We start from the raw sequence: 12,476 nt of genomic DNA, 5'->3' as shown, positions 1-12,476 counted from the left end.
GTTATGCAGGTACTTTGCACAAACCTTGCAGAGCTGGCCTGGTTATTTAATCAAAACTTCTTTATCTCTCATTGATTTGTTCAGCCCTATTGCATCTAATGTACAGTTAATTACAGTTAGGCCATCAATCAAGAAATAAGTTGGCAAAAGGATAAGTCTAGCATCTATGCCAGTAATGACTAGGTTAGTCTGAGCATGTATGCCTTCTAAGTTCTTAAGTCCCATCAGTTAAGTTATCCTAGGCCTTGCACGGTTTTAATTATTTATTATGTTTCGTTTCGTTAAAATTAAAAGGAGCAACAACTAACGTACGTTACTCGTTAGGCGTACGTCTAGGCCCATACAAAAATATACGAAAGTCAACGATAGTTCACCTAGTTTTTTTTTCTTTTAAAACCCTGCCTATGCAACAATTCCTGGATTAGTAGTCTTGGAATTAACAACATCGGCTCATCGGCTGTATCAACGTTTGATCGTCCTTATTATAAGGCCATCGTAAACTAGGTCAAGCTTAGGCATAGCCTATATTAGTTGATAAGTATAACGTCAATGAAGACTTTGGTTAGGCAGCTAGGCCTATATATAGTAACGCAATATCGCAATACAACAGGCGTTAGGCTTTGCAGCGTACGCACATAATCAACAGCAATTTCGACTGCAGTTGCCTACAAGATCATACAAGTGTACACAAGTAACCACTTTTTGGCTAAGTTATTCTATTCTTACCTTTGTCAAACCTTATTCTGGTCATTTGGACTGTTATCTACTTTATATTCAGAGCAATGGATGGGCTGTTTATCACCAGGCACCTTTCTATGCAGGCAGTGCGTAATCTAGGCTATTTACAGCAGATACGATATAAACAAAGTTTGTGCCGGGTCAAAAGGTCATGAGAAGCAGCCCTGTGATTGGTCAGTTGACCAAAATCAGGCATGTCCCACACTCAATTAAAAAACCACCGTTTTACTGCATTTTTTGCATTAATGTGCAAGAACTGTTTTGTTGGCATAGTAAAATATGATTCTTACGATTATTCTCTGCATTTTAAGCTTCATTCACACCAGTCACCCGAAAATGTGAGTGAAAGAAGCGAAAAACAAGACCTGAAAGACGGCCTATAATAAGCAAAAGCTTTGCATGACATCAAAAGCTTAAAGTTAGTTTTATTTCCTACTCGAAAGTATTGCCAGACATTTGAAAGTTTCTTTTCTCTTCAAAGTTTAGAAATGAGTTGAGAGTCAACTTTTGTTTCTTTTCCATTCAGATAACTGTGACAGGGCATGCACTCTGCAGTTTGAGCCAGTCTGCGGATCGGACAGAATGACTTACTCTAATCTTTGCACCTTCCAAGAAGCCCAATGTCGGAATCCAATCCTCACCTATGTGTCAGGAGCATGTCAACAAGATCCCTGTTCACCGAATCCTTGTCAGGCTGGCGGTACCTGTGTCCGTAATAATGGTGATTTCCTCTGTTTGTGCACTCAGGGTAGAACAGGTAGCCGCTGTGAAAATGGTGAGCAAGCATTCCTTTTAATTCTTTTTATTTCTTTGAACCCAAAGGTTTCTAACAATCGCAGTTTAACATATCCAGTTTAATCAACCCAGTTACATATTACATAATCTGACCTAGTTTCGAATGAGGTGTTACAGAAGTGTTAGACACCACCATCGATCCCAGAAAATATGCACACAGCTTGCTACCGTCGGTAATTAGACACTAGTGCACAGTCTGTATTTTGTAGCGACACAAACAAAGCGTCCCTTGCAAGCAACGGAATGTTAACTTTTTCAAATGGCCGCACGTCGTTTGGGGCAAGTCTTCAATGCCTTTAAATTGGATGTTCTGTTGACAATTCTCTTCCCCCCACCCAGTTGTCATGGCCAGTCTCTCATTTACAGATTGGGGGACAGTGTGCTGGGATACCGGTAGGGCCACCCTGCATGTCTGTGTTTAAATACTTAATCAATTTGAAAGTGTTTTTTTTTCTTTTCTTTTTCCACCTGCACAGTTGCAATTTGGATAGTGATTGAGTGTGAATTTTCTGTTCTCTCCATAGGTCAAGGCTTGGTCATCGATGGTGCCAATTGTCAGGACAGATTTGTTTTCCTGGATTCACCAGTAAGATTTCAGGAGGTCATAATTGTGATTCCAACTGCCACATTTAATGGTATTGTTGTTCCACCTAATGACTTTGGTGGTATAGCAACTAGCCTTAGTAGAACCATGTACTTCTTGGATGAGGGTCAACACCAATTCATCTTCAGATATGAACTTGCTGGAAACACTGCTACTTGTGACTTTACCATTACAGTTGGAGGTTTGTACCAAGTTTACTGTACAGGGTTAATTAATAGAGGATGATACAATCAGCATTGGTCCTGGTAAGCATCCTCATCATTATTACAATATTGTCCAGAATTGGCCTTTACTCAGACTTTACTTTGTTGGTGGGTGGTTTTCCTTTGTAATAAGACCGACTTTCATTTACTTCCAGTGGAGTAACCAGCAGGGGCAGGAGCCACCCACCAGTCAAATGTCTTGCCCCCCCCCTTCCCAAATGACATTTATGGGCAAAGAAAAATATTGGACTACTATTATTAAATGCATTTCAAGGCTCAGTTAAACCAATTCGAGGTTGACACTAATCTGTAAAGGATGGGAGTTTTCAAATTAATACCGGCCAACTGCATCTCGAGTTAAATCTTATCCTATCATGTTGCTTTCTCCCCTCGCAACACACTTTTATTTATTATATGGTTCCTTGTCCCTTCGAGGCTCTGGATGCCATGGTTCGCCACTTCGTTCTATCCTCCGCTGTTCGTGCCAGATCATGTAGGCTTTTTCCTGTCCAATTCCGGATGTCTGCCAACCACGTGTTCCTTGGTCTTTCTCTTTTCCTTTTGCTCCCCACCTTCCCTTCAAGGAGTTGTTTCTGAAGCCCATTCCATCGCAAGATGTGGCCCATATACTGCATCTTTCTGTTTTTCAGCTCTGATAGTAGCTTCCTCTCTTCGCTCATCCTGTTAAGTACCTCCTCATTGCTCATCCTGTCTTTGTAGGACACTTTCAGCATCTTTCTATACAGCCACATCTCGAAGGCTTCATTCTTCGCAACACACTTTACCCAACAAGATAAACCTGCTACTATGCTTTTATGTCATGTGTATGTTTATAACTATATACCATCGTTATATCGACCATGGGAAGTTAATCCAATATTGTTACTTGGAAGCTTCAGAATGATATATTACAAACAATTTTAACATTGCAGGTGTGAATTCACACGGGCTGGATAGACAGTTTTGTAGTGGCTGAGTGAATGAAGCCTCAGTCGATGAAACTGAGGCTCATATGCAAATTTATTTAAATTGTTATCATAGACAATGAGATAGCTTAAACTGTTGAAAGGATAGTCCAGAGCAAAATGTGAACTTCAGACAAACCAATGGAATGGACGAAAAACTGAACCCAATTGTCGAAATTCCATCCCTATACCATTTTTAAGTTTATCCAAATTTTTAAATTTTGATTTGCCAAATAACACATTTTACTGAAAAAAATTAATCATCCATTTATAAAGAAATACATAGGCATGTGTGAACGATTCATTTGTGATCAAGTGTGAACGATTCATTTCGATTCAAGTGTGAACAATTCAAGTGTGAACGATTCATTTATGTACTGTAAACAGTATGAGAAGAGAGCACACACAGGGTTATCAGCTAAGAGTATCCAAGTGTGTAGCAAGGGTGTGGGGGGGGTGGTAGGAGAGAGGGGGGAGACAGAAAAACAGAGAGAGATGAGTGGGGAGAATTTGGAGAACAACGTAGAGAGATCCCAATTAAGCTTATCAGAAGTGTGGAAGTTGGAATAAATGCAGTATTTTGAATGTTTGTAAATAATTTTACCTGGCTAAAATCTTGGCCAATTGGATTAACTTTGAAAGCTCTTGGAGCCTCAAAAGTCCACCATATCATATAGCTTCCTGGGGCAAAGCCCCACCATTTTCTCTGTGGCGGGTCCCCTGGACCCCACGCAGATAACGCAAAACGCTCTCGTTGGCAGGTCAATAAATTGAATCCGCCTAAAGTCCCCAAAGATGAAATCCTTGCTACACGCTTCACTTTCCCTACAATATATTAAGTTCATATTTTTTAGTTGGACTATCCTTTCAACAGTTAAGCAGATGAAACTCAGGAATAAACTGTTCAAGTTGGGTGAAGAAACATTGAGAACAGTACAGTCACAATACTTTCAAGTGTTTGGGAATGGGGCATAATGCAAAAGTACCTAAAATGACAGAACTGGTCGCACGCTAAACTAGCCCCCCCCCCACTCAAACTCTTTGTCCCCCACACCCAGATGAAAAAGTCTGGTTATATCACTGTTTACGTCCAAATAAATGGTTTATGGATTCACATGTTAAGTAGTTGCTTTTTCATGAAGGAACTACTCTAATCAAAAGAAAATATGGAAAAGCTAATTGTGAACAGGAAATGTAAATTATGCCTAGAACAGGCTTGTTTTGAATTTTTTACTACTCCCTTTGCCTGTAACCTCATTCTTTACAGGGGAAAAAACTGTGTGAAGATGATTATTCATGACTATTCATGACTATTCATATTTAGTTCAATATAAACACATACAACTGGAGTCGAATACATGAGCATTCCCTTCCTACTCCATTCCACCCTCCACCCACCATAGCAACCTGTCTGGGCTTGTCATCATGAGACTGTTTCAAGTCAAACACAAGTTTATTAGTCAAAAATAGTTATGACATAATGACTTCCAAAGATTGGTTACTTCACAAAGCACTTTATTTTTCTTTACAGACCTTCCATTAGCACGAGGGGAGCGTTCAGTTGGAGGTATGTATGACAAGTAATTGGAGTTTGAAATAAGTCAAGAAAATCTATTTATTCATGCAAATGCTTGCAGTTATTAGTAAATACATATGAGTGCCATTTGTTAATTTATTCATTTGATATGGTTCTATTAAGTTACTATATTATCTAAATATTGTAATATTACGACTAATTTGCAATGATCAGAAATTGGTGTCCATTAATCAGCAAATGCATCAGTATAATGCTATGACAGATTGGTTAATACAGAACCCATGTATAATAATATATCAACACAGTGCTAACATAATGAACATGTGTAACAATCTTGTGCAAATGATTGTATTGAATTAACAACAGATGTAAACTCAATTAACTTATATGGTTACATTGTCTACATATATGTAACAAGTTTGGTGACTTAAATATCTATTACATCTTCCATGTATTGCTTGTTCCCCAATTCCTGCTTGCTATCCCTTACTGTACTACCTTAGCTCTTTATTCCTGCTACATACCCCTGTTTGTAAAAACAACAACCCCTAATACCTGCTTTGTACCGCCTGTCATAAGTACCTACGCCCCTGATTCCAGCTTCCTACCCCTTGCCTTAACTACCATAATTTGCCATAAGTACCTAATTTCTGCATCATATCCCTGGTCAGAAATACCTAAACCCCTAATTCCTGCTTTGTAAACCTTTGTCATAAGTACCTAAACCCCTAATACCTGCTTTCTACCCTTGCCATAGCTACCTGCTTCTTACCCCTGGTCATAACTACTGTACATTAACCCTTAATTCTTGCCCCTTGCCATAACTTCCTAAGCCCATAAATCCTGCTTTCTACCCCTTCCATAGCTACCCAAAGCCCCTCAATTCTGCTTCCTACCCCTTGCCATAACTATTTAAACCCCCTAATTCCTGCTTCTACTGTACCCCTTGCCATAACTACCTTAAATCCCTAATTCCTGCTTGTCATTTCATTATAGAAGCAACTATCGATGACTTGACTATTTGTGATCCAAACCCCTGCATGAATGGAGGACAATGCCGTCCGGTTTATGAGTTACATAGTTTGATCACAGAATGTGAGTGCCCTGATGGATGGTCAGGTGACGTTTGTACAACACCTGGTGAGTAATCTGTAGATACTATACCCCCTCAGAAGATTTAATAATCCCTCTTTTACTAAGTTTGTATCTCCATCCCCCTCCCTCAAGTACAGCTAAAAGTAGGCTAATCCAGAATATATCACTAGATTCACTTGAGTTTGATAGAAGGATTACACATAGGCTAATCCAGAATATATCACTAGATTTGCTGAGTTTGATAGAAGGATTATGCATATTATCAAAGGCTTATCCAGAATATATCACTAGATTCACTTGAGTTTGATAGAAAGGATTAAGCATATTGTCATAGGCTAATCCAGAATTTATCACTAGATTCACTGGAGTTTGAAAGAAGGATTAAGCATATTTTATCATAGGCTAATCCAGAATATATCACTAGATTCACTGGAATTTAAAGGAAGGATTAAGCATATTATTATAGGCTAATCCAGAATATATCGCTAGATTCACTGGAGTTTAAAGAAATGATTACGCATATTATCAAAGGATAATCTATTATCTCTTGTTGCTCTTAATCTCCACTATCTAAGAATTCTTTCACTCCATTGTTTTTTCTTCTCCTTCCCATGCTACTACCTTTTTTCCCCCATCAAAATCCAAGAAATTAAGCTAATAATTGCTCAGTACTAGATATTGTGGTGTAATTGGCTATCCTGTTGGAGTGTGCATTATTGAACAGACACAAATATAAAGCAAGAGGAATTAGCTGGCTCCCAGTGGAGTTTTGTTTGCCCAATCACTGACATCACTTTAAAACATCTGACAAGACTACATGATGAAATCTACTTTAACGACAAAGAATATAGAAGAACTTTGGTGTTTTAATGGGGTTATTTAATGGGGTTATGTCTACAGACTAACTATCTCGAGGTCTCCTGGAGGACGACTTCAAGGTGATAGAAGGTGACTGGTGCTCGATGGTGTCAAAGGAACAATAGTAGTTAGGTGCCTGGCACACTGAGGTTGACCTGTTTTAAGTGACATGTGAAAGAAAGGAGATCCTTTGAGCAACTGAGGTCATTAGATTCATATGTTTAGGTAAAAATGTCAGGTTTGGTTGTCACAAGGTTTTGCAATGACCATTCACTATGATACTATGAAACATTGAACTGAAATTTGCTCAAAATGTCGCTTAACTAGATTAAATATCAGAGACTTAAGCAAGGTTCACTTTTTAGGTAAAAATGATCATATATTCCATAACATTATTATGTCTTATTTTGTAGTAACGGACAGTCTAATCTACGACCAAGTGACCATGTTTACAGTCCTGTTGTTGCTTGTAGTCGTCATGGTGATGGTGATGTACCAGACTCGTCAGCACTGGAGGAAACAATCACTCGATGAGAAACCTATTATCCAGTAATCTCTCAAAATCTTGACTTTATTTACTAATTGTATGCATTACTGTTACTAGCGGTTCTCTGCGTTTGACTCTTCTTGAAGTTCATTTTGTCAATAGTTTTACCCAGATTTATTTGTTGATGTATCAAAAGGTTATTAATCAAAAACGGTTGCTATGGTAAAATGGATAATTTATAAGTTCATCGAAGGGTGCTTTTACAATAGATCCGGATGAAATCTCGACGTCAGGATGTGATCCTCATATCGAGATCACCGCTGTAGTGTATAAACAGAGTTCAGATCGGGATCTGATCCTCCTATATTGATGCTGGCAGAGACCAATTATCTGGTCCGGACGTCCAGATCAATTTGGCAATGTAAACACTCCCGCATCAACAGTGACCCGAGATATCAGGTGACCCCATTAAGTCACATGTATTCTCGCCTGAAATTCCAGTCCTGTATCATGTATGTGCTAATTTCTACAAAGATTGAATGTGTGTGGGCTGTGCATACGTAGTATTGCCACCCTAAGGCTGTGCAACCACGACAATGAAAGTTTTGGAGTATACGTACTACGCGATCTGTGTGGCTGCGTATGACACATTTCCAATCTGATTTTTTAATCAATATCTGGTAAAAAGCGAGGGAGGATTAGAGTACGACTCATGTGTAAATGCATCCGGATCAATGCATAAGTTTACCCCATGGAGAGATGATCTTCTGGGGAACTGTTATGGATCAAGTGTAAAAGTGATGTTTGATTTTAAGAGGGTATCATCCTGCAAAGAATTAGAAAGCATATTGAAGTTGATAGTGAATGCTGTTATTTTCACTTCTTCTCAAATTACTTCTTTTGGCTAATTGGCACCTAATCAACCATAATTAAAGAGATTGATGGCATTGTTGGTCATTGCTTTAGTCAATTAATCACTTTGAAGCCTTTGAAAGGCTCATTGTTTTATTTTGCTTCGTAAATTACTGGAAATAAAGTCATGCGCCAAGACAGCAACATGAAAAGGAAAAGTTCATAGGTCAATTTAAGTTTCATCCATAAAAACAAACATATTTTCTAAGTTTCCTGGTGAAGTTTGCAGTCAATTCATAGATGCCCTTTGTGAGATATATTAAATTTGAAGTTAAAAATGCTTGATACTAATAATACTGAACTTGAAATCAAAAAAGGTGTTATGTCTGAGGACTGGCAGCAAAAATAAAAAAAAGTTTGTTTACATCAAATTTATTTTTCTTCAAAACATAATAACAGGAAGATTTTATTGTCTTATTGTTATCGTTGTAATCATACCTGCTGACATATGGAGAAGAGCATGAAGGAATCGAATGCAAGATTCACCAAGGTGCTTTATCTAAGTCTACCTTTTACAGATTAAAAATAACAGTAGTTCTGAACTATTCCTATAGACAAACATTTTACCAACTAATCTAATGAAAAAAAAATATTGAAAACAGTGTATGACTTTCTATATAAGAGGTTACTACCAACAAATGGTGTGTAAGAATAAAGAAAAACATTTTAGATATAAAGTCGCTTCTTTAAAGAACCATTCGGTTCTACTCTCCAGTAAGTTTTTTTCCTAACAAGCTAAAAATTTTGCCATCTCAGATCGTAATTGTTTAATACAAGCTTTTTCTAAGGTTTTCACATCATGGTAATAGTGAGTACTTGATAACAAACCTTGGACTGTTGTCACTATAAGAGACTTTATGGTGTAAATTAAACTCATACAGAAGCCGATTGACAATTTAAAAACAATTGTGACATTTCTTCATTATTTGAAACCAAATCTTTCCTGTCAAGCTAATGAACTGCATAATGCAGGGGCGGATCCAGGATTTTGAGAAAGGGGGGGCCGACATCCCGATGGTAGCACGTTAGTGATCTGCGTCCTGGGGGAGGGGTCTAGGGGGAGGGGTTGTCCCCCTCCCCCTTGGAAATTTTTGGTTAATTGTGAGTGCTTAGATGCAAAATGGTGAAACATTTCGCCAAAAACTAGAAAAACCAGAAACGAAACCAGACACGCTTTTTTTGTGCACATATTTTTTTCGATAGACACATATTTAACAACGCTCAACAGTGCATGTAGAGCACTACAATGGATACACTATTATTGCGTCGATTCGTTTTTTTCTTTTGCGCGAAAATTATGACACCAGATTCACCCCAAGAAAAAACATAAAACAAGATATATTCAATGAGATAATTATGATATACTTATTAATGAAAGGGGGTGTAGGCGGTTTTACACTATCTAACGTAACGTAGTCGCCAAGAACCTGAAGTATTTTTAAGGGAGGGCCCGATAATAAGCGGAAACGGATCACCGACCGAAAAAATATCGGAATTTGTGGACTATTTCTTGCTTCCTATTGTATTAAAACAAAGCACCTATGTGAAAGACACAAATCACATTCTGAAAATTGTGGAAGCCACCCCGTTACCAAAAGCAGTAGTACTTGCTACACTCGATGTCGTCGCCATGTATACCAATACTCCCCAAGAGGAGGCATTAGATATATGTCAAGAAGTCTATGAAAAGGCGGGAAAAAGCGAATATGGAATAAATAAAATATCTTCCATATCCATGCGCAAACTAATTGAACTTATTTTTAACAAGAAACTGTTTCGAGTTCAATAACCAATTCTATCTACAAAAGATCGGTTGCGCCATGGGTAGCCAAGCCTCTCCGGAAATCTGTGATATCGTCATGCATAGACTGGAAAACCAAATTTTACCGACAGATAATAAAATCTTAAAATGGCTCCGCTATAGAGATGAAATTCTATTGCTTTACGACGGTTCACCTCAGGAACTTGAACAACTAGTAAACAAGTTGAATGAAATTCACCGCTTCTTAAAGTTTACGGTAGAAATATTACACACCGAGGTAACATACCTAGATTTGAAAATCTTCAAAGGTCCAAGGTTTGAAACCAATGGGTTATTAGACACCAAAGTCTACACCAAACCCACGGAAACCTTCCAATACCTCGACAGAAACTCTGCACACCCACTTGCCACTTTTAAAGGCTTCATTAAAGGGGAAGTCTTACGATACGCACGTCTCTGTAACAATGAGACTGATTTCTTCAGAAAAAGAATGCGTTCACAGAGAAACTGTTACTCCGTAACTATAAGAAAGAGGAAATTGCCTCAGCCACGAAAGGCATAAAATTTGAAAACCGTGGGCAATACCTCACTACCAAACCTAAACAAAAGGAACCACCACTGGTGTTCAAGCTTACCTATACACCCAATATTAAAACGTGGAATAATCTCCAGGATAATGTTAAGAATAAGCCTTCTTACTCTGTATCCAAAAGGAATCTAAAAACTGTAATTATTTCTCACTATTGATGGATTTATTCTTGTGTGTGTTTGGATTGCTTATTAACATTATTAATTTCAAGTAGAGTCAATTCGATTATTTCATCATTGTAGATGCTACTATTAACTTTTCTTTTTCTATTCTTAAGTTTTTCTTTCTTTTTTCTTTTTGGGGAGTCTCCTACTTTGTTAAGCCCTACAGGCTTTATAGGAGACTTCCCGTCACACTGTAAATTGTGATGAAACAAATAAATATACAAATACAAATACAAATACAAATATCAAAACCATGCATTTGAAAAATGTACTTTTGAAACATTGGCACTTAATCTCGCAACACGCGGACAGGGGCGTAGCGAAGGGTTTTTTGTTGTTGTTGGGGGTGTGGAGGATTTGATTTGCCGACGGATCTGGAAGTGGTGACTGAAATGGGGGAGGGGTCTAAGGGGAGGGGGTGTCCCCCTCCCCTTTGGAAAATTTTTAGTTTTGAAACGTCCTTAGATGCAATCTGGTGCATATTTTAAGTCAAATTTGGCACTGTAGAATTTCCATTTCGATATTATTTTTATGGCAGTCGGCAGAAGAAGGATTAATTGGGACCAATTATCGAACTGTGTTTTCTCTTTCACCGATCGTTGAAATAGTGAAACTTCGTGATGAAAATGTTCAGAAAACTTTCCGGTAATGAGAAATAACAACATTCATTGATATACAAGCGAGAAACGTTAAAAATTGTGTACAATTCGTGAGCCGTGTCCTTAAGTTTTCCACGGAGAACGAATGACATCTGCGATGACGTCATTCTGAACAGAGGATAATAACAACACGTTGTCACACGATAGCACGACTCATGGGGTGCGGCCTATACGGAAGCCTTTAATTCCATTTCTTTCACTGAGTTGCCGGCGATTCTGGCACTCGTTTAGCTGAGCCTGGCTACAGTAGCTATACTGACGGCCGTGACATTATCAGTTATTTGCCGAGAGGTTTTTAACTTGCAGGCGTCGGGTGATTGGATTGGTGAATGAGTTTATCAGATGAAGAACTGGAAAATCGAAATAACCGATAAAGAAGCTCCCGTTCTCCTTTTCTCTATTCAGCTTTCCTTCTTTCTTCCCCTTACGCTCTCTTCACCTTTTCTCCTTTTGCCGACAGACCCAAAATTTGCCGACAGCGACCAAATTATTGGGGGATGTGACACCCCCACACCCCCCCCCCCCGCTCGCTACGCCCCTGCACGCGGAATTATCCAAACTGTTTCCAAAAGAACCGATTCTAGCCTACAAAAGGCCCAAAATCTCAAAGATTTACTTGTTAACTCAAGGTTTCATACTAACGAAGAATCAGCTGACTCTCAAGGTTCACACGAAGCTCTTTTAGATGCTCTTATAGCTGCACTATGAGTCCATAAAAACTCGTGCACAGAAAATAGATGCATTTTGAGAACGAGACGCCCAGGCCGAATATAAAATATTCAAAGGCTACTACTGATGAAGCTCCTCCTATAAAGTTTGAGAGCAGAAACCGGTCTAGTTGGTCATAAGAACCTATACACTAGTCTCTCCTACTATTAACAGTATACACTCAATTCACCTAATAGGTGCAATTATGTTTCACCACGAGGAGCATGCTATAAGTTCATGTTCCTCGGGCCCTCCCTTAAAAATACTTCAGGTTCTTGGCGACTACGTTGCGTTAGATCAGGGTTGTCCAACCTTTTGCAGAGGAGGTCCACATGGAATGATTATGATGAAGGAGGGGGCCGCATTAACCCTACGCTCGATTTTTCGATTTTTTGCCCGA

The 12,476-nt window shown here is 38.7% G+C and overlaps 1 protein-coding gene across 4 annotated transcripts in view; it reads left to right on the top strand.

The window, feature by feature from the left end:
- Nucleotides 1-9,089, top strand: part of LOC139965639 (uncharacterized) — a 104,243-nt gene extending 95,154 nt beyond the window's left edge. For all 4 annotated transcript variants that reach the window (XM_071968229.1, XM_071968230.1, XM_071968231.1 and 1 more), the window contains 5 exons: nt 1,265-1,513; nt 2,058-2,318; nt 4,837-4,872; nt 5,839-5,982; nt 7,209-9,089. In XM_071968229.1, the coding sequence (XP_071824330.1) occupies nt 1,265-1,513; nt 2,058-2,318; nt 4,837-4,872; nt 5,839-5,982; nt 7,209-7,348 (830 nt within the window). In that variant the 3' untranslated portion in view covers nt 7,349-9,089. The remainder of the gene's footprint in view (nt 1-1,264; nt 1,514-2,057; nt 2,319-4,836; nt 4,873-5,838; nt 5,983-7,208) is intronic.
- The last annotated feature ends 3,387 nt before the right edge of the window (nt 9,090-12,476 follow it).

This window comes from Apostichopus japonicus, chromosome 3 (genome assembly GCF_037975245.1).
Source record: "Apostichopus japonicus isolate 1M-3 chromosome 3, ASM3797524v1, whole genome shotgun sequence".
NCBI classification, from domain to species: Eukaryota; Metazoa; Echinodermata; class Holothuroidea; order Aspidochirotida; family Stichopodidae; genus Apostichopus; species Apostichopus japonicus.
This window is presented reverse-complemented; position numbering and strand designations above follow the sequence as displayed.